The sequence below is a fragment of the Camponotus floridanus genome, unplaced genomic scaffold (genome assembly GCF_003227725.1).
Source record: "Camponotus floridanus strain SB8 unplaced genomic scaffold, Cflo_v7.5 scaffold105, whole genome shotgun sequence".
Lineage (NCBI taxonomy): Eukaryota > Metazoa > Arthropoda > Insecta > Hymenoptera > Formicidae > Camponotus > Camponotus floridanus.
In genome coordinates this window covers 44,244-68,257 of record NW_020229221.1, presented here as the reverse complement: position 1 = coordinate 68,257, position 24,014 = coordinate 44,244, and the positions used below count along the sequence as shown (strand labels likewise).

Sequence of the window (24,014 nt, the reverse complement as noted above, 5' to 3'; positions counted from 1 at the left end):
AAGGTAATTAAATTTCTGTAGTAACTTTTAATCCTTCTGTCAATGCATAACTTTTCATAATATTTCCATTAATATATGAGTATTTTCTATATATTTTCAACATATTGCATTGCGACAATTTCTTTATAACAACGACATAAGCATTCTTTTTCGTTATATTTTAGGGAGTTTCTGAATATATAAAGTTTCTTTGTGTTTTGTTTCGGATGGAGAGCATCAATTTTTGACATTCAAATCGCTTTTTATTCGTGCATTGAGAGAAAGATTAAAAAGTTATTTTCTTTTTTATCTGTATACTGTGTATTGAATTTTACAAACACCAAGATACCGAATAAAATAAGTAGATTCGTATAAAATAATAGACCGAAAAAAGAAAACATATATATTGTCCTGAATAAAAATTGTATTCTCACTCACCTGATGCCGCCATTCCACCTTATAAACTGACGGTTCGGCCTGTATAAGGCAATCGAAGTATACGTCCGTGCCTTCGCGTATTGCGTTAGGATTTAGTGATGTGCCGAGCTGAATCTGCGTCTCCGGCGTGTCTGTGAATCACAACCTTCGATAAACCGTCAAAGTCGGTTGGATTCGTCTGAATAAATAAGGAAAGAGCGCGCGCACGGTCCCCGGAGGGAGAGAAGACGCAGTCGAGGAACCGTTACCGTTTATAAGCTTACATTGTATCTGGAGTATCCAGCCGTCCTCTATTGGCGCGGTTCCCATGATTTGATTTTCAGCTTGACACGACAAGTGTCTACCGGCGTCTTCTTTCGTCGCTATGAAAGATAAAACGCTGGTGGTCGTGTTCCCATCGGCGGAAGTCTGTAACAACATTATGATAACGTTCACCGGGGTTGATTCCGCCGTCCTGCCGGCGCCGTTCTGTTCGCTGCATTTATTCTCTTTTTTTTTATCGAAGCAATCGCCTATCTACCTTCTACGTTGTGTCGATGACGTTCAAGCCCTCATATATTAAAAGCATATCTATCACCCAATCTGGAGGGTTGGCGCTAACTATCGCCGAAATTCTCGATCAATCTCTCGTTATCCTTCTCGAGGGATCGACCTATTTTCCAAAGAAGTAGCTTTTATCTTTTAGGGATCGGACCTTCATTACATCAGGTTTGACTGGTAACTGATTTATTCAATGTATGTATTTCCTCTGATTTATTTTCACGATTTGTTTAACTATGTTAAATGTCTGTGTAAAAATTAAATAAGAGATTTTGTTCTTTTCTATTTTGCTAGGTTGCTTATATTATTTAGATTCTTGATTGTTTTTTTCTAATCTAATAGCGGATCTATCATCTATCAAGAAACTTTATCTTATATGTATATACACGGACAATGAAACTCTTAAAGTAATACCGATAATATAAACGCATATATAGATAATATACTTTTTAAAGTGCTTTATTATCATTTTATTCATAAATCACTTCAGAACATCTCTCTAGCACAAATAAATTTCACTTCTCTCTCTCGAGATATTTTAAAGTTGTTTATTATTTTGTATAGCAATATTATGTAGCATATTTAAAATATAAAATTGGTTCTTAGAAATTAGTATATAATTAATAATAAAATTATATAAATAATAATTATATTATTAATAATAATTTAACAATTTTTCTAGACTTTATTTCGATTTTTAAACTAAAAATAGAAAGAAAAGAATTATTGCATTTAAAAAATGTCTTTTATAAAATTTACAGATTTAATTCGACGCTATTGCCAAGTGCAAATTTGCTCTTCAGAACTTCTTCAAATAGAAGACGCCTCTAAAAGATCAGATGCGCATCTCCGCACGGAAAGCCGCGCCCGAGAGGGACTTTGGATTCGATTTACACCATCAGGACGCGCACTCAATGCAATTTGCAAACCCGACCTCGGGTCGCACAGCTTCTTAAAGCGACTATAAAATAAAGTTTTCGGTCGCGCACGTTGTCCCGCGTAATTGTGCGTAAATTATCGTTATCGCAGGGTCGCCAGTCCACCGCGCGGTACGAGACTCTAGTAAAAGCGTCATTAGGCGACAAATAATTTAAATCAGAGAGAATGCTGCAACGATCTTCCACGGCAAATTCACATTCTAATCAAGGCGAATCAACGCTATAATGGATGTCCGTTATATATCGATTATAAATATCCTTTTATTGTTATGATTCGATCGAAAATTATTTTTGTCCATTCGTACGTTGAAACGTGTACAAACGCGTGTGCAAATATGTGCAAATAAGTAAAAACCGACAAAGCTACCTTTTTCGTAAATCAATTATTTGCCAGTTCGGTAAATAAACGCGTTCGCCGATTGATAGCAAGGATGAGTAAATAACATGAGTTAAAGACTACGAAATTCGTGTTTAGTCGATTTTGATCGTAAAACAAACATAGAGCAAACCGCACAAATTTGTTTTATTTCGAAACTATCGATCAATATGACGGTATATTCGCCTGAATATTCTTTTTTTTATTATAAGTCTGAGTACATAATTGAGAGGCTTCCAAGATATTAGTGAGAGAATCATAAACGCAAAATTTATATTTTTCGATATATTCTGCACTTTTTACTTTGCGATCATTATTATTAGATAAAAGTATATAGAAAAAATTATATTTCGCGTGCGTATCTCCAATTTAATTTTAAAATAAATTACAGTAAATTCAGTAATTCAGGTAATTTATTCATATCATGGCACATGTGTAGAGCTTTTTCAGCTTTGCCGCGAATCATGAGTTTAGCGGAGAGGTTGAATTTTATATTCCCTACTATCGCTCATATTTTATATTTTATCCAACATATCGTTAACTTCATGACAAAATCATTAGCAGCTTTTCTCCATTTAAAAATCCGCTTGTGAAAAATGAAGTTTATGGATTGTAAATTAATTCTATTTTACGATGCGTAAATTAAACATTCAAATCTCGCTTAATCTAATGAACCGGATCTGCTAATTATATTCTTCATGTAAAAACCGAAATTATGCGCACAGTGGCCAGAAAAATGCATCGCTTACATTATTCATCTCTGTAAACGAATAATAAAGCAATATTTCATAAAACCATCAAAATATCTCGGACGATTTTTTAACTTTTCCGTGATGTTTGCAAGAGACAAGCATACAAAGAGCAGTACCTTCAATCTTGCGCGGGATGCGCGACGTGGCTTCGCGTCCTGTCGCGCGATTAAAAAATAATCGCGGGACAGAGGCGCTTGTGTGCTCGCGAATAATAAATTTCGTGTCTTGTTGGGGGAATAAATCAACGGCAGAAGACACGCGCGCTCTAATGTCGTTTCAATGGCGACGGTGGGGAGCCGTTTTGCGCAAAGATAATTACGAAATGAGATGCGCTATCCATTAAAAATATATTTCTGGTTGCGCATTCCGGGAGGGGTCGAATCGATTAACGTAATTGCTGCAATTTTGCAGACGATACGCGGCGGAGAAAAATACTCTGAAAGTGCGAAGCTCGTTTACGCGAAAGGCATTATGTATGCCACTAGTAGCTACTTTTATGCGCGGTTGCGAAATCGCGCAAAACCGAGAAGGATGAAGCTCGAAAATTCTTGTCGAGGAACTGCGTAATTACGGAGAAAAGAGTGAGAAAAGAGGAATGAGCCTCTCGTTCCTTGGTCGACGTTTAATCGTGGATTATAGCGATCCTTCCAAGTTGCTATTTTCCCTCTTCTGGCTATCCTCTGCGCTTCTATGTTTAACTTTCTTACGTAAGCAACGAAACAATCTGCAGTACCGTGTCGTGTATCGACTTTGAAACAATATTTTCTCTGTCCCGTGCACGAGCCCTTCGTCCGTCGTCGTCGTCGTCATCGGCGTCCTTAATCCGCCGTTCCCCGGCAAATATTTACGTCGTCGTCTTAAATGCGGATCAAAATGCGGATACGACGCGTATGGCGTTGTTTGCGCGTTTGTGTGCACCACCCGGTGTGTTTTATCGGGGTGACAGTACGGAGTGGGGAAAATCGAAGTAGAATAAACAGCGACCGATGCTCGATTTTGCCCGACAACGGGTCAATTTATTCGAAAGTACGTTCTTTCATTTCGTCGCTAATCCGTGTTTCTATTGACGTTTGTTTGCTTTGTATACGAAATACCTTCATCCGTTTCTCGCAACAGAAACGCCGCGCTCCGATTAGAGCGCGTTCGATTTACGTTAAATCGAAATTTATTTTGCCACGCGCGTTCGAAATGAAATTGAATGAATTAATGAATTGTATCGAAATCGAGAGGAAGAGAGAGAGAGAGAGAGAGAGAGAGAGAGAGAGAGAGAGAGAGAGAGAGAGAGAGAGAGAGAGAGAGAGAGAGAGAGAGAGGGAGAGGGGGAGGGAGGGAGGGAGGGAGGGAGGGAGGGAGGGAGAGAGAGAGAGAGAGAGAGAGAGAGAGAGAGAGAGAGAGAGAGAGAGAGAGAGAGAGAGAGAGAGAGCAACTGAAAAAGAGAACGAGAGAAAAGGTATGCGTACGCGAGAAGAGTCTAGATCAAATATCGTCCCAGCAAGATATTCCTCATTGCTGGCTGCATTATAATTATATTTATCAATATTTGATGCGCCTTTTCATTATTGCTATTGATTATGACAATTTCATAACGATGAAATGTGCATTTTTATCGGAATATAAATCAATAATATTACGTTGTATTAAAGCAATTTTTAGAATTTTCTCTTTCATTTTTTCAAAAAGGTACATGTGTCAAATTCGAATCTACGATTTATTATATGAAGAAAATCTCATATTGTGAACAAAACACTCTCTGATTGTGCTCAATAAACAATCACAAGATAGCCAACAACTCACTGTTATGTTTTTTCTCTCTGAAAGAATTGAGAAAATTGATTCTCTTATTATTAATGGATCTATTACCTGTTTCTGTTTCATATCTGGCATGCCCATCAATATTTTAAAAATTTGTTAAAAATCTTCACGTGAAAAAATCAAACAAAGGACAGAAGATATATATATGAGAAAATACAATTGTAAATTTTAACAGAAATTGTGTCAGTTATATCATTTTAAAAAAAGATGTGTTCGCATTTCGTTTAATTTTATCTTAAATTTTTTTATTATCATAATAATTTCTTATCTTTAATGTTATAAGGATACGTTCCGACGTTTACAGCCCTTCAGAATGGCTGCATTTCCCATCAATTAAACGTAATCCTTGTACCGTGCACGGCACTGTAAACGGCAGTCAATCACGTAATCGGTCGTGCCTATCGTTCTTTTTTTGCGCTCGACGCTTAATCCGCGGAAATTGAACGTGGAAATTACAGTTCCACCGCGATGAAATTAGGAGACACATGTCAACCGGACGAGTTGAGACAATGCAAGAGATTAATTGTCGTCTTCCGCTAATGCGGAAATTAATTCGATGCTATCCATAAACATAACTATGCAAATATTTTAAACTTAATTTAAAAAAGTTAATTTAATATTTTTTAAAGATATTTTAATTTGTATATTTACTAATTCTTGTATTTATTTTTAAAAATTCCTTGGTCAACACAAAGTTACAAATTAAATCAAGAAGGAGGATTAATAAATTAATTCTTTTGATTTTTTATGGTACATTCCTTTAGAGGAAGATGAAATGAGTGTATTAAAAAGAATCTGAAAATTTAAATACGACAAAACTTTCTAGCGGTGATAAATGCGTTTTTAACATATTCGAAAGAAAAAACTACAAAGTAGATGCATAATTCAAAAACTATTAATTTGACATTTATAATTTAGTTTATCTATTAAAATACTTATTCACGTGTGACCGCAGTTTGATAATTTCAAAGTATCAAAACACATCAATGTATTATAACTAATATACACATAATAATATCTATGCTGTCGATTTTTAAAGAGAGATCCAAGAAATATATCTTTCATATATTATTATGTTTTAGAAAGTTAATTATTCAGTATGAGAATTTATGAGAGTTCATTTAATAGAGTTAAATAAGTTTTAAAAATCTAATAAGATGAAATATTCTCTTTGATAAAGAAAACAGTTGATAAGAGACAAAGAGTAATATTATATTTAAAAGATGTGTTTCTTATTTAAGATAAGTTTGACTTTATGCGCGGTCTGGGAATAGCCAGGTAAAATGTACGTTCGCACGGGGACAAAAATTGTTTCATCTAGGGATTCACTTACATTCTCCTTGGAATCCACTAAACGCTGACCGTTTCTCCACCAGGTGATGCCGGCTGGTGGCCTGGAGCCGGAAGTTGTGCAGACCAAGTCATACTTCTTACTTGCCGACAGCGGCTGATTCGCACCAATTATCTTCACTTCCAGCGGGTTGACTGAAAATTATTTAATTCAGTCATATTTAATTCTAGTTGAATAATATGCTTGATGGATATCTCCTCTATCTTTTTACAAATATGAAACATGTTCACAAAGGATATTAAAATAATCCATAAAATCTATCATAAATTGTTATGTAATAAAATAGTCTTTTGATTTCGCATTTCGTTGGACTTTATTAGTGTCTTTTTAATGGTCGTTTTTATTCAATTTAATGGATACTGTAGAACGTTTACATTAGCTTTATTTGTTTCAAATTTCAAACGAGAGGTATTTCAGGTAGCAATTATATGAATTTCTCTCGATAGATAATTATATTATATTAAAATAAATAGGAAATAAAAAATAAATTCAGACAGAAAATACTGAAGCATGCATAAGATACGCGTCAAATTTGAAAACCTCTTCAGATATTTCTACCTACACATCCCTTTATAGTCATATACTTGGTATGACGAATTTTAAGCGTGGGATCATAAACTCTCCCTCTTCTCATTAATCCTACCGCCCGCGCTCTCTTTTCCGCTCTCTTACTATTTTATCACGCGCCATGTATCTTGCCGCACGATAGCTCAAGTACTATAACAAAGTGAATAACTTAATTTAGAGCGGAGACAATTAATCTTGCGTCCCATCTTGCGCGCTCTTTTTCAGGATGATTCAAGTGTTTTCTCAAGGTGACTTAGCAATGAGCGTTTGAGGATTCTTCCCAAAGTTAAAAAAAATTGCCATACAAATTTGTACGAATATAGCATAATCGATAAACGTTCATAATATATGATGAATATCTCTTTTTACCTGTAAGCTCAAAGTTTCTCCAAAGCATACAAGATTTATTGTCACATGAGACTTTCTTGAGTTAAATAAATTTTTCCAAGTTCCTTTTCTTCCGTTCTCTCTCTCTTTCTCTCTCTCTCTCTCTCTCCCTCTCTCTCATATTTCTCTTTCATATTTCAACGAAGTATTTTCAATTTACCATTTCTACTTCTCGACTTCTGGATGTATTGGTCTAAAAATTTCGCAGTAATCCCAACGTCTAGCAAGACAAATTAAAAAAGGTCCGCAATTAATTAACCCCACTCGTTGTTCTAACGTCCCCGCGATAGCGGCGCGAGTAAAATTAACCGCCTGGCTGCCCTCGACTGCTGCTCGTTTCTTCGTTATAGCGGATCGCTGGCCACAAGACGCGTACCTTCCTGCACGGCAAATTGACGTTGATAAATCCTCTTTGTTATAAAGCGATATATCATCGGCGGGCACTTTGCCGTGCACGAGGAATTGAAGTTATTCAGAAAATTATCGCCAGTTTTAAGATGTAGGTGCATATGTGTATGTGTGCGTATGTATGTATGTATGGACATGTGTATGTATATGTGTGTGTCGATGAACACTATCGAAGCATCGATACTGAATAGTTTTGGCATTGAAAAATTTCTGCTCAATATTATAGTTAGATTGATGCCTCTAACATTTAATCTCTTTTCCTCCTCTTTCCACGTTTTAAAGTTACTATAATTTTACTCTCTGTTATATAACTCGGGGAATGGAAATATTAGATGTATTTCAGAAATTTTTAGAAGTTTTAAAAGTTACGACGATATTGGCTCCTGAGAATGGAGATAATATTGAATGGAATGGGTTCTTATCGCATAGATTCTTATCGCATTCGATATTGGATATCGCAAGTATTGGCAGAAGTTTAAGTTAAATATTCGTACTCTTCGTGTACTCGTGCGCGAAACGTCGCGCTCCGTCCTCTAAATTTTCTAGTCAATGCGCGAAGAAACATTTTCGCCCCGAGTGCGTTGAACTCGGGGGGAAAATTGCGGATCCATTGCGTTGCACTCGGCCATACTCACGTAGGTTGCACGCGACGTGACTGAGAATTTATAGACGCGCGAGTAAGGCAATCGTCGATAACGGCGCAAAGTGACCATGAACGATGGTTTTGCGAACGTCGTAAGCGCCGTGCAAATTGGTAATGGCGAGTGTTGCTGCTTACAGATCGTCGATGGAGAGGAGGAGGAGGAGAAGAAAGCTTTAGTTATGGTATTTATAGGATCGCACATACATTACGGAAGTTCGTTGATTTACAGCGCGATATAAACGGCGATAAGCGTCGTAAGTTGTATGGACCGAAAATATCTGCGAAAACTATTTATCTTCGTCGTTCTTTTCAAGTAATTTACGCGTCATTACGGATCGTGGTAATTATTTGCGGGAATGACGTATCCGGACGTAACGTCAAATCGGGTCTTGAATAATATCAATCGAAATAACAGACGTGTATCCGCTCCGTAATGACAATTATTAATTGAAAAGAGCGATGTTGCATTTTTGCTCACCGTTTCTCTTCTACCAATCCATTCCGGCCATCCGGTATGATAAGCATAATATTATAAAATTAATTAAAGCTGATTTCTATCTTTCTGCCCTCGGCGAAATTCTCGCTGATATTATTCTGCTATGCAGTTTTACTTCCACTCAATAATTCAAGATCGATTACAAAATTATGGCGCGTGCATACGCTCCATATAACTCAATCGGTCGTAATTTCAGTTTTATCGTGAATTTATTGAGGAATAAAGCGCACATCCTGGGATAAAACGAGGATTTTGCTGGTGTTTTGGAAAATCGTATCTTATCGATTTTCAAGAACTAGTATATTATTTCTCACGCAATATAATCAATATTCATATTTACAGACATAAGAAATAATAAAAACGAATTTTTAGCAAATGGAATAATATTTTGGAAGCTTTTCATAAAGCAATCAAATTGGATTTAAAAATATAAAAGCCAACGCATATCCATTTCTCTTAAAATAGATTTATGCAGGTTATCGGAATCTTATCATATAGATTCAACATTACAGGCAAAAACACAACCAGTCTCGATAACTTGTACGGAACTGGAAGACGCACAAATATTCTACTTCAAACAGAAATCCCACACAATATCTCTTTTCTTCCTGAGAACTTTGGCTTATTGGATATATGGAGTTTCTGAACTTTTCGATTCAATCAAATGGTGATTTTTATCATAACTGAAAGATACAAAAAATTATATATATTCAATACATAGTACAGCTTATTTTAGCCCCGTTGTTCTTTTAAAATAATAAAAAGAGATTTATTCAAAAATTTCAATTCGTTAAATCTTTAATTTACGTATTCTGAACTAGTGTAAGATTAATTTTTTATGGATTACAATATTTTATTGTGAATAATTGCATCGAAGAAATATAAGATTGTCGCCGGTAATTTAGTCTCCTTGACGGCATTTTCATTCTAAAAGAAACTCGTTTAATTGTGCCGCGACCGCGCCTAGACAGCCTGATTGCCGGAGTGATATTTCAGGCATTCTAACCCGTCGCCACCGGCAATAAGGCCGCCTTGGCTCCGACATTGCCGCCGCCGCCGTTACCACCACCTTCCCCAATTTCCACCCCCTGAGTTACGGTTCGGGACTAATTTACATGACTTGCACCGAACTAATTCGAGCGGCGGTCGATAGCGCCGACTAAAGGGGTTAAAACGACGTTTACTTTATTACGTAATCACGGGGAAACCTAATATTGACAAAGGCGCAATGGGGTGGTTCGGCGGCGGCGGCGACGACGGCGGCGGTGGCGGTGCGGTTCGGGGGTGCCTCACCGATCTCGCTCGCTCCGCTTCAAAGAGCGTGGCTACCGTCCTCGTTGTGACGCCGCGAGTCTTTGCGCCGCAGTTTGTTACTTACGATTTGCAATTCCACCGGTGTTTGAGTTTACGGATTGAGATTTATGGACTCACGCAATCGGGTAGGGCGAGACGAGACAAGGTGACTCGGGCGAGCCGGTTCGGGCCATACGCGCGTGGCTACGTGCGCGTCAAGATACGGGAAGCGTCTCGTTTGCATCTTAATCAAGCGACAATTTCATTAGCGATAAGTTTCCGGTATGCCAGCTTAATTAATGCGAATATAATGTCGTCGCAACGTTTAACCCTTTGAAGTGTGACAATCTTATGTCATAGCCATCGTCTTCACAGATCATCCTCATGGGATACGTTCATAGGCCATCAGGATAATCCGCTTGCACTTATCGACTACTATATCATATACATATTGTATATCGATAGGCAAGTTTACGAGCTCTTGATCGAATTAATCTTTGGCAATCTCCTGTTATTAAGTGGCACCGAGAAAATTAGGAAAACGATAGATTTATCTTCTTTAAACAGAATAATTGATCGACGTAGATATCTCAAAATTTACAATTATGAGTATATTTTAATTTTTGGTTATTAAATTTAATAACTTCTAAGTATAGTAAATTTAATAATTTCTAATCTTCTCTTTATATATTTATGCTATCGGAGATAATATAAAAGAGTGCATCTTTTATTTATACTTTATTTTATATCCTTCGTTAAAAATGTATACATCAATATATAACAAATTTAAATAAATAAAAAGCAAACGTTAGGCGGCTCTCTTTAATTTCCACAATTAATTAATAATAATTAATTATAATTATGTATGTATGCCATAACAGTAATTGTTTCAAAGCTTTGTTCTAGATTCAGCACACGCATAAAGTCATATACTCGTATATGTGAACTGTTGCCTTTACAAAGGGGATACCGATGCACGTGTCTTAAGCAGATTAACATGCATTGCGAAATTGTGTGTACCTTCCCCTCCCATCCGTGTCTCAGAATGTATTTTCGCTTATTCAATAATAATATTGATAATAATATTAACAAACAGATATATCGGCGGACAGGTGTGGATTTAGGGCAGCTTTATCCCCAGCGCACACGCATGCACAGGAGAGTTACAAATCATATCAACATGTTGGCGGATATTAGTGGATTTAGCTGTCACTTCGACGCAAAATTTCAGATATTGCTTCGCTATGCAAATCTGCTTATAACGGCAAGTAATCATCATGTAGGACACGCCAATCGTCATCGAATTGCGTATATGATTCGATATCACTAAAGATGTGCCATTAAAGCAAATCTGGTTATCGATATAGGTGTTTGTTTACCAAATACTCGGCAATATTTAAATATTTAATAATATTGCTTTATCGCATATCTTACGAATAATTATACAAAATAAAATAATTATACTGCTAATAAAATTGTTGAAAAGATAATAATAGTAAAAAAAGTTTTAAATTTCTTCGATATAAAAATAAAAAAATTAACTTATTATTCTTATATCAAATTAGAATTGGCAGATAAAATATTTAATATATTATTTATTGGGTAATATCGAGTTTATATTGCAAATTTCTAACTCTTCTTTTAACAAAACGAAAGATTCATGTAAATTTTTTTTATATTAACTTTTACATTATTGCAATTTATATTTAATTTCTCGATTTTACACATATGTATGTACATGTATGTAAATGTTTCGCACGACTTTTTTTAAATAAAAATTAGATATATACACTGAACAGATGAGGATCTGTAGAGTAGATTGAAGAATAAAATTATAATTTTAAGAATAATGCGTATATTTACATGTTACATATCCACGTGTCTTAACTATCTCGACTTCTCCACGCAGATGATTTATCTTTACTCATAAAGTTTATCTAGTAAGCCACGGAAATCGGTACATGCGCTGTTTGTCGTTATTGTTCCCAGGCTACGTCATTGCGGATACCGTAAATGCTGTATCGCGCATACCGGCAAGAAAATTTGCTCCACGCAAGCGGCTGTATCACACTGACGCTTCGTGGCATTTCGCATTCAACCCTTTCCCTTGTGTATCGCGTCTCACGGGTACATACTAGCTCTTGGAAGTCATATTCTCTCTTACTTAAGCTTAGTTCACGCATGCTAGTAGCTAGATATTCGTATCTCTCTGTGTTTCTACATGCCATTCACGTTGAAACCGCCTCTTGAGATCAGTCAATGTATTCAATTCTAATTGATATAGTTGTCCGCCCCCTTTCTCTCCCTCTTTCTCTCATATGAAAATCATAAAATATATGAAAAACATACCTCCACTAAATTTTTTAATATTAAAAATTAACACGTTTTCTTAGGAAGACGTTTGGAAAACGATATGAATAAGTACAAAGGAAAAAAGAAGATTCTTAAATTTGCAATAGAATTATAAAATGAACATTATTTATATACATATATTTTAAGTATAACAAATTGGGAGATTAAATTGTAGTTTTTTATGCTCAATTATTTAAAAAATGTTTCGGCAAAAAGAGATAGAACTTTGAGAATTTTTATATAAATGTTAAAAAAAACTCTATATAATCTTTAAAGAAAATCAATACAAATTTTATTTTTTAACAGTTGACATCGCACATGTTCTTATATTTAAAAAAATATAAAAAATCTATTTTTAGTTTTGCGATATATAATTTCTTGTAACCTCGTTGTCTATTTCTTCGCTACCTTAGTTCTCTTCATACACGTAAAGTAGTGTGGGAGAAGCATTTCCCTCGGTCGCGCAAAACTAGCTCCTCGCAAACTCGTTGACAACTTTTTGCACCGCGTGCACGTCTCGTGGCATCGGCGACCAAGTGACTTCTCGGCGAATACGCGGGTCGCACGCAGAAACGGCAAATAAGCCCTATTGTCTGCGGTTTTAACTCAATGAACGACGTAATTTCCGTCGGCCGGCGCGTCATAAATATTCATTAAGAGTTAATTTTAACTCAGTTCGCTCTCTCCCGTGAACAAGTAGCGCGGTTGATCACGTGCGCTTCGCGCGTAATCCACGAGGAACCTGACTGTCAATTATATTCTAGCAGGTGATAAGACCGAAGGACGTGCAGATAAAATTCGATGTATCGATTAATGTTCGAAAATTGTTTTGACGGTAATGTGCTTTTTGCAAACAAGATATAGTTTAAGACTCTATGAATAAGATATTGGAAACAGGTCGTGTTCGAAAGTTTAACTTAACAAACAATGCATAACAAACAATGGACTCGAATCCTGATTCGAAACTTGACCCGTGTGAATCTGGCTTTATTCGAATGACGTTTCTAGTTACATTTCTAACAAGGGAGCATAGATAGAGAGACTAAATCTGAGTAAAACCTTAATTAAGTAACGTTTGCAACCGCGCTCTTTATTCTTGCGCAAAACTCTTTTGAAACACCGAGATAACATGATACAACGCCTCAACTAGTAGTCTGTTAGCGCATAAAGTAAATCCTTGCATAAGGAAAGTAATTTGGAGTTTACTCTAGCTTATAGTCCAACTTTCCTGGGCCCTCATATAAAAGCTCCGTTTCATCTTTCAAACCTGATTACAAACATATAATCTCCTGGTAATACATCTTTAATACGCGATTCATGAAATACGCGGAAATGATATGTGTGTGAGTACGATCGGCAATTATATCAACTTGAAACTCTTTGAGCGTGATAAGATTGTCGGTAAACACTATAATAAAAGATAGATATACTCTACTTCCTATTTCCTTTCGAGCAATTCTGATTTAATTAATTTTTGGGTGCATAAAGACTTTTATGATATTCTGCAGTATTTTCTTTATTCTGATATTCCTAATTTTTGATGAAATTTTGTTTTATTCTTCTAGTAAGTAAATTTTAAAGAAACCTTAAGACTAAATTATCGAAATCAGTTTTTTGTTTTTGTAAACTTTGTTCAATAATCCAGGATCAAATTGATCATGAACAAAATATTGTGAATGCGATTGAGAAATATCGACAGCATAGACGGCGAAAATGGCTACAAAGGTCAGAGTAGAATATGACACTAGTTTCTCGTGGGAGTGCAACTTTAGGGAAAATCACTGTGCTATGGACGCTGTCAATCTCAAAGCTGACAATGGGTCTCGCGGGTGTCGAACGTCGCACGAAAAAGCACTTACATTTAAGCACCGGCCTCGTGGGGGCTTAAAGCTTCTCAAGACAAGGGGAAATTGGATGAAAGCCGTCGTTGTAGTTGGCGGGGAAGATAGTGGAGGGGAGGAAAAAGTGTGGAATGAAAACGGTGTTCGCCGCAAAAAGGATATTTGACTCTTTTCCGTTCTACCCAGTTTGCACTAGCGTTTTCTACATAATTTCTATGTACAAGATCAACCCTTAATTTTTATAAACATACATTGAGCGATTAAGATTAATCGACAGAAGGATATAAAAGGAGATAAAATCGATATAAAAGGAAAGAAATTAGAATAGTATAATTAAATTTTATTAATAATTATATATTCTAATAGAAACTCTTTTAATAATTTGTAGATTTTAATAATTTATAGGTACATACATTTTTCTTTTTTATAAAAATATATATGTATATATATATATATATATATATATATATATGTTTTTTTAAGTGAAACATAAGTTACATAATATTAATTATTTTAAATAAACTAAATCAGATATATATGTTTTGCTATATTTCATAATTTTCTATTTTGAAATAAGTTATTAATAACATTATACATTTTAATTAAAAAACCACAGCAAATTTTAATGATCAAAAATATGTTTATGTTAAAAAGTAGAACCTTTATTCTTTTTCCCTGCTGCTTTAATATTATTTAAATTCTCTTAAAGTGCAAAAGCTTGTTCTTGTACGTTCATAGTTTTCTTTTCTCGGTATTATCATATTATTTATGAAATATATATTCATTGTAAAAAACACAACTGTGATAGAATGAAGTACGCCTCATTACTGTAACGATATTCTGATGGAAAATGAAAACATGATAAAATAAAGATCTTGGAATAGGAATATTTAAGCATTAATGGTTTTTAAAAAAAGAGCTATTATAATTAACCAATCATCTCGGCCAATGGGAATATGCTCGAATAAGACGAGATGAATGGTGATAAAGTCGCGTTTGCTGATTGGATCTTTTTCGAGATATTGACCGCTCTTTTATTGCTTTCATTTCTTCGTACTTCAACGCGAGAGAAATATCGTATTCTCCCAAGAGAGAACCGGCGAAAAATTTAAGGCTTTCGATGAAATATGAAGTTACCAATAAAATTTGAAACACAATCCGACATGATACGCGGTTCTCTCATACGAGTACTAAGAAAATAGTTCACAAATTTCACAGAGCACGCAATTTTTATCGAAGAGAGTGAGAGATTTCAGACAATTGAGAAATTTTCTCTAAGAAATTTCAACTGAGAATTTTCAAGTTTCTTTATCGCTCGCAGTTTGTACGTACTGACGGATGTCGCGATGAATTAAGTTAAATTGGCTCGCATTTGCGAACTATGACGACCTAGCTCGGCAATGTGCATTAAAGTTTTCTCGCGGTGTGCATCACGAGAAACCTGTCGGTTACACTCTGTCCTCCCGGGACATCCGCGAGATTCTACATAATCTAACTATGTTATTCTGTTCATTCTTCCTTTTCTCCTCGTTAGCAAGTCCTTTTAATAGCAGTTACGACGATTGTATGCATGCTTATGCGCTTATATATAAATTTATAAATATATATATATATATATATATATATATATATATAAATAATAATATAAACAAATATATAAATTATTTATTTATTTCTTTCTAATTCATTTATTTATAAATGAGAAATCTTGCAAATGTAGACATGCGTGACATGCATGCGCTTACATGTATGTGAGAGAGAGGATATTATATGCGTTTTATGTGCGTGTGTACTGCCTGTCGTATTCGCGCACGCTAATGGTTATCGATTTCCAAGGGCGCCATATCGTTCCTCGACAGAATGCCTGGCGATGAACAAGGACGGCTTGCATCGCATAACGAGGCCGTTCATTAATCCGCAATTCCAACGGCTCGGGATTTGTCGCGCATATTATAACAAGCGGGCGTACCGTGTCATGCGCGTATATGCAAGCGCATGCGAATGTGGGATTGTATTGCGAGAGGTCGAGATATATACATGATTCACATCGTGAATATCATTCTCGCAATGAAATGTTTAAAATAAAAAAAGATTAAATTAAGTATACAATACTCTTTCCCCAAAAGTGAACATTTGTCTTAAACGACGAATAATCCTTTCACTTTGGGAAATCATATGGGATGAATCATTCAAGCAAAACATGTAAACAGTATTTCGTCCTGAGTTTGTGGAAACATTGGATAGCTTGACAGCAGCGTCTTGCTATGATGAAGCCATTCATAGAAGTTCAAGTACTGACTTTGTCAATGGTAACTATGCTATCATCCCTAAATGTAAACAAGAAATTACGAAAATGTTCCGCAAACTCTAAGGAGAAACTATTTCGTGGGTCCAATATACATTAATATGTGTAGGTTCACAATACTCGCAACTTATGGCTATCTTGTTACTTATAGAAAAAAATTAAGAAAGTGTAAATTTAAAAGATTTATGTATATTTTATGTTTAGGAATATTTATAAGAAGAGAGACTATTATGCATGTGTATAAACACACACATATATTTTATATAATTACAGAGGTTGAGAAGATATAATTTTTATATTTTAAATTAAGACTTTTATCAACACATACAGTAGGTAATAAAATTATAACATCTGATTTGATTTTTAAGCGAGAGAATATCTCTATTTTATACATTCATATATAAGTATCAATATGTAAGAAAGTAGGGAGAATAAGGTGGTACAAGACGAGGTGGCAAAGTAATCGTCAGCACTGAATTACGTTTGTGTCACAATGTGACGTATTTAAATCATGGCCATTTCAACCAGCACTAGGAAAGTTGGCGTTACATGCAAAGCGTAAATTGAGTTTAAAAATAGCATATGGTTGTGATAGCTTCAATTGCAACGTCTGTCCGTTTCTGATGCTTTTCAAGAAATTGCGGTGAAATACGCTGCGCCACACGCGCTGTATAGCACCGTAATGAGAACATCCGAGTGCTTTTCTTTCAACATTAATATGATGCACACGTATGTTTTCTCGTTGGTGAACTTACTTTTGCATCGCAGGTGAGACGTCGCCTTTACCGAAATGAAACTTTTCTAATATACACTTTATTCTCTTGAATAAATCTTATATATCACAAGTAATCTCGATTCTCTCTATTAATACACGGAAATGAATAATGTCGAAATTAAAAATTCGATTATTTTTACTAAACGAAGCGCAGACTGTTTTCGACGTATCTTATATAAATAACGATAACTGATATTAATTCCGGATGTTATTTTTATTCAATTAATTGATTATTATCAATTGATTTACGTTATAACTTCTTGACCTGATTATTAAATAATGACGCTTAATGAAATTCTTACAAATTCATAAAGTAATTTCAAAAACGCACTATTATTAATACTGTAAAGTTACTTTTGGCGAGTTTCCAGATTCCGATAGAGAACCAGCAATAGAGTTTTATTGTCCTGAACTGCTAAGATATTTTCATCCCTTTCATTCCATTTTGCTCTTGCCTTTGTATATATATATATATGTGTGTGTGTGTGTGTGTGTGTGTGTGTGTGTGTGTGTGTGTGTGTATTTATGTATGTATATAAAAATCATTTTATAGAACAATTCAAGAACTGCAACATTTTTAAATGTATAGTTTTAAAGTGAAGTTTTCAGGTCAAGATTATTTTTGCTTGATCTATAAACTTAATCAAAATTATCAAAATTGGTGCAGAGACAGCTTTTATAAACATCTGTTTTAAAAGCATTTTAAATTTTCGCAAAATTATTATTGTCAGATAATAAAAAGAGAATTTAATATAATTAATCTTAATGTATATATATATATATATACATATATACATATATCAAAAAACTAATTTTAGTTATTATTTTTATATAGCAGAAATTTTGTGAATGATATAATGGATATGTCAATAATGAATAATGTGAATAATATAATAAATATATCCATTTGTAAATTCAAAAATGTAATTTTAAAATGCAATAATCTCAAGAATGAATGCTGACTGCCACTTATCAGACGCTATTATAAATTGATATTATTTTCTTCAAAAATGTACTAATCGCTTCTTCGTGAATCATTTTGTAGAGGTTGTTCGCGGAAGATGGTGACCGATTTCATACTTTTCGTTGCCCGAAGCTACGCTCTTTCGCTTTTACATTTTTACGTTTTCTTTGCTCTTTCTCTTTCTCTCTTCTCTTATTCTCTCGGCAGCATTTCGTCTGAAAATTCAGGCCAACCGCAAGCGAACACGGAGCGTCTCCTATTCAGCGACTATGAGCCTATTCAGTTCGAGTGGAAGAAGGAAGGTTGCTGCATTTCACCGTAGATTATCGTAGCTCGTTTCACGGGAAACACAAACACATAGTCACACTGGTTTGGATATTGTTTACTCACGGGGCTATGTATGAAGGTGTCGTTGATATTGCACGCCATTCTACGTGGATTAAGCCGCAATGGAGAAATAAAATGAAAAAGAAAGAAAGAGAAAGAAAGAGAGAGAGAGAGGAGGGCGAGAGAGAAATGATATCTCCCATAATTACATATAAAAAGAAATCTATTCATTGAATATTATCAAATGTCTGAAGTATATATTCACTTAAATAAAGACATACACGTATATTTTTATATATTTTTTTCAATAATTTTTATGAAGTAATTGTATATCAATATATCAACGTTTTGACTTGCATTAACTTTACAAAGATATGCACATATAAATAACTTCGTATATTCAAGTGTATCACAATATTTAGATTTTGTATTTTTTTAATATCATTATTATTCTTGTGGCAAAACAATTTATTTTATAAAAACAATTTGTTAAAAATACATTATATAATAAAAAAGCAACAATATTGCATTATTGAAGAGACATCAATGTTATTTATATAAAACTTATGAAAATTGCAAAATTTCCTGCCTTAATTATGAATTCATTTTCTTTGTTTTATATATATTCATGTATTTTCGATAAAAATATCAGTTTCGCGAAAAATTATTGATCTTTTTAATTTTCCTCAAATTTATTATACGCATTATATTAATGCATTATCTATGTATGTACGCGGTTATTTAAGTAACTAATAAAGCGTCAAATTTTTCGCAGGAAATATTATTTTCCGTTATAATGCTTCTCTCTGAAAATGTTTTCGCCATAACTAACTTCGGATAATAGCATGCCTCGAATAATCCACTAATTAAGTTGATCAACAAAAGAGTAAATAATGTCGTGTTTGCACGATGCATGGCCTATGCGTATTGTTTTTCGATGTAATTAGACTGTATACAGATATGTGTATAGATACAGGCTTTAAAATTCGTTCATTAAATGAAGCGTTTCATGATCCTTGTGAGAGAATTTTGAGAGAAATACGAGTGCATTTCTTAGTATGGACGATATCGTTGCACGTTCCAGATGAGATTACGTGTTTCATCAAATAATAGAGATGCTTCGATGGATACGATTCCATCGATCACCTAATTATTGTGAAATTGCGGAACGGAGAAGATTGTCAATGAGCCTGTTGAAATCCTACGACGTCTGCTGCAACTACAGTATATGGCTAATAACTCTTGCTATCCAAGCATATGCATTTATCAAACTTGACATGCTCTTCTCGCTATACAGGTTGTTCCATAAGTCATATATTTTTTTTTACGAGATACAAGAAACGAGCTAAAGAAACTGACATGTCTCTCAATGTTGGAAAATCAAGAGTTACATATGACTTGATGCAAATTAAATTTTAGAAGAAAATATAAAGAAAGAGACAAAACAGCATTTCATTTTTTAATTATTTTACAAAGCGTTAAATTTAAGAAGCCGATTAGAAGCTTTAAATATTTATCTTACATATAATAATACATATAATAATACATATAATAATACATGTAATATAATAATAATTTTACCAATTATTCTATATAGTCTTTCCATATAGCCTTAAAATAGAGTCTTGATAAATAAAAATTTCAATTTTTCTAAAAAATCAATTGCTAAGATTAAGCACATAAACTTTGAGACATCCTGTATACTCGATTATAGTTCTCATCGAAGCGCGAAGTAATTGTTCCGTTATCGTTCCGGAACCTGGTCGGCAACAGACCGGAAGAGGCCTTAAATCTTGCAAGATTACCATATTGCTCGGTGCTATATATACGGCTATACGACGCAATCATTGATTCGTTTTTGAAGGCACGTTTGATTCATCAGCCTCACATTGCCAGTTGCATAAATGTTATTTATTTCAATATCAGAGACGAGCAGAGTTTACTGGTTTATAAAAAGATTACAAATTCTCTCGCTGTTCTATCTTTGAAAGAGATCTCTTTCGAAATTTCCACTTGAATAAACTTAAGTAAACACAGTAACAGAGGATGTGAACGAAACGCAGCGGATTGAATGAGATTTTTAATTAAAAACTTATTCTTGTTCACTCACATTTAATTTGGTTTGTTGATTGTTCTAATCATCAAGAAATGATTATTCTTTCTCTCTCTCTCTCTCTTTCTTAATTTTAAATATTCTATTTTAATCTCTTTCATTCTCGGTTTTATTGAGGCTGCTATAGAAGACAGATTATAGAGACATGAAAATGCTATATATTTTTGTAATCTCTTTGCGGAGTAATAAAATAATAATAATTTCAAAATTATTATTATTAGATAGATATTGCGGTACATATATAAATATTCATTTATTTGTAAGATTTTTAATTAAAATCTGGCATATTCAATTATATATTTTTAAATTTAAATCTTTTAACTTTTGATCGACAAAGCGACTACCATTCCTTTATGTTTTCACTTTTAATTCATTTTATCCTATGGCTCTATTGATTCAAAAAGAAATAAAATAAATATTGCATGCCTATGCAATTTTGTATAGCGAAAAAGAAATAGTAACAAATTTAGATATCGCAACATATTGACATTCAAAACCGAAGAAACATGTTAGAATTATTTAAAATTTTTTTTAAATAAAATTTTTTCAATAACAAACAAGAATATTTTTTAACTTGAATATTGCAACACACGCATGCGCGGATGCACATACACACATGCATACATATATACATATTGAGTGGTTTTTGGAAAAAAATGGAATCGATATAGGCACACACATATATTTGTAATATATGTGTATTATAGATATATGTGTGTGTCTATATCGATTCCATCTTTATAATATAATTAAAAATTTTCATTTCAAAGCGATAAATGTATTAAATAAATATAATTTAGATTAATTCAAAAAACTCAAGGCAAAGAACTTGACGTACAGATTGGATGATTTGATCATTTTGACGAATCGCAGTGGTAGAAAACGCCAATTCAAGATATCGAAGAGGAACGATGACGATAGGAGAAAGAGGAGTAGGAAGAGGGACGCGAATATCCCGTGGGATTCTGGTAGATTGAATTGCAAAGCGAATGAAAACCAAACCCCGCGAATAAGGAGCCGTCGATGAGTCCTGGCGACGTGCGTTTTCCACTGCGTTTCCGGATATACGTGCGCGAAATCGCAAGATGATGCGCGAGAGCGCAATCGCATCTTTCGCAGAGAAGAACAAGATCTATCGAGATTTTCCGGAAAGAGGAAGGGCAATCGCGAGATGCTTCTCGCTTTCGAGAACGCGAAGAAGGCGTACTTCTCAGAGAGACGAGTAATTGATCGGCGGATTCAATTTCGCGCGGATAATGAAACGCCGCTGGAGGAAGAGCATCCCGGGGTAACGATCGTTTTGATTCCCTTCAACACCATAGTTGCAAATTGTCAAAGTGCAAAGCAATGCACGCCAAGCCTTGAGGGCGGAAATGTGAAAGACACTTTACTATGGAAACTTATTGAGTGCATTAAAGGGATAAACTGTTGACTTATCAAATTGTGAATTGGTTGAGTTAAATTTATTGACGCTAGTATATTAAATACATTTGTCGTTCTTTCACTTAAAAGGATCAATTTATTTAACTGAGATAATAGATGTTGATTCCAGATATAAATTGTAAAAATAAATTCTAAATATCTATAAATTTCAAATTCTATAATAATTCTAAAAATATCTTTTTAATTCAGTCCCTAAATTAATATCTTGGTATAGAATAGAGTTTTTTAAATTAAAAATAAAAAACTTTTAAACCTTAAAGATGTATATATATATATATATATATATATATATATATATATACTAAATTTTTGATAATAAAAATTAAATAATAAAAATTTGTTTCTTCTTGAAGATAGATTATTTTTATAAAAAAAATTAATTTTGAATAAATTAAAGAATCTGTGAAATCAAAATTAAACTGTAATAGTTATATATCTTCGTATAAAGATGAAAGATAAAAATATAAAGAAGAACAATAAAAATAAGAAAATCTTTTTTAAAATAAATCAACTCCTTTAAAATAAGATTACATTTATAAAAAATGTATTTCAGAAAATTAATTTTCGGAATTCAGTATATCACATGAATAACATGAATTCCTTATTTTTGCTAAATTTATCGTGATTAATAATCAATCATTCTTTTGATTATAATATTCACTTCTATACCTACACTTCATGCTAATCGCTCATTAGTTCCTTTATTGTCTGCGAGGACATTTGTCGGGCTCTTCTGACGTCTGAGTGGCTAAGGTAATAGCCTATATAAAAGAGAGAGAGAGAGAGAGAGAACGAGAAAGAGAGAGAAAGGAAAGAGAGAGAGAGAAAGATAGACAGCTAGGTATTCACGGGATGCATCTAATAGGTATTGTCAAGTCAGCACGCTAGCGAGTCGACAAATGACTTCTGTATTCTGTCAGCGAAATGAATAACGTGGCGTTCGCCATTACATATGGCGCGCGCGAACACTTGCCAAAATCAGCCGAAAAAGATGGTCCGCGCACTAACGCTCAGCGCCGCTCTCGGCATATTGAAAGGGACTGCGCGCTTTTACGTGAAAGGGAGATATATTACACGGGAAATCCGTGTTACTGAGCGTCGCATATCGAGCGCAAAAGTCGCCATCGTCAAAAGACCGTTGCGAACAACCATGATATCCGCCCTGAAGAAAACATTCTCTCTCTTTTGCACTGTTTCCCTTAAATATCCCAGAGAATACCGTATCGTTCCTAATATTCAATTATTTTATTTATCATTATGATATAATGTGTATCAATGTATATAGAATATTAATATTTCCGGAAAAATATACTCTAATTGATCGAAAACTGTCTATTAATGAAAGAAAAATCAATCAATAAAATAGAATCAATATGATTATATATAATTAATAATAAAATCTTTTATGCATGCTTTGCTCTACTCAACTCTTTATCTTTAAATTAATTATCAAATAAATTTTTAAATGTTTGAGAAGCCAAGGAATATAAATACAAAATTATTTGACATGAGATAGAGATTGACATGAGAACTTAGATTTGCCTTTTTCTCTCTCAAGAATCGATTTCGAGCTCACTACTTATATAATATACTTCTTATTTTTAAGCAAATAGTATACCTTTTTCTACATTCTTCGCAATAAAGTTATGTTAAATAGATCGTTTAAGCAAAAAAGGAGGAATTCAAATCAGTTTGGAAACGCGACAAGCGTTCCTCGTTTCATGTTACCCTCACTCTCAAATCGTTTTCGAAGGCAGGCGTCGCGTAACAATACCTGATAAAAATCGATTTAACTGAGACAACGGCATTGCTCCAATCCAATTCGTGTATGCTAATGGGATCTAATCCTCTTGTCTTTCTCGCCCAACGTAAAATCGTCCGATAATTTCACGTTATCTTGAATAATTTGCTATT

At 34.1% G+C, this 24,014-nt stretch overlaps 1 protein-coding gene across 1 annotated transcript in view; it reads right to left on the bottom strand.

Moving 5' to 3' along the window:
• LOC105259379 (hemicentin-1) overlaps positions 1-24,014 on the bottom strand; it is a 65,413-nt gene that overhangs the window by 9,414 nt on the left and 31,985 nt on the right. Inside the window, exons 5-7 of the mRNA XM_025411206.1 lie at positions 6,169-6,320; positions 681-825; positions 418-548 (exon numbers count right to left, since the gene is read on the bottom strand). Coding sequence (XP_025266991.1) covers positions 418-548; positions 681-825; positions 6,169-6,320 — 428 coding nt within the window. The remainder of the gene's footprint in view (positions 1-417; positions 549-680; positions 826-6,168; positions 6,321-24,014) is intronic.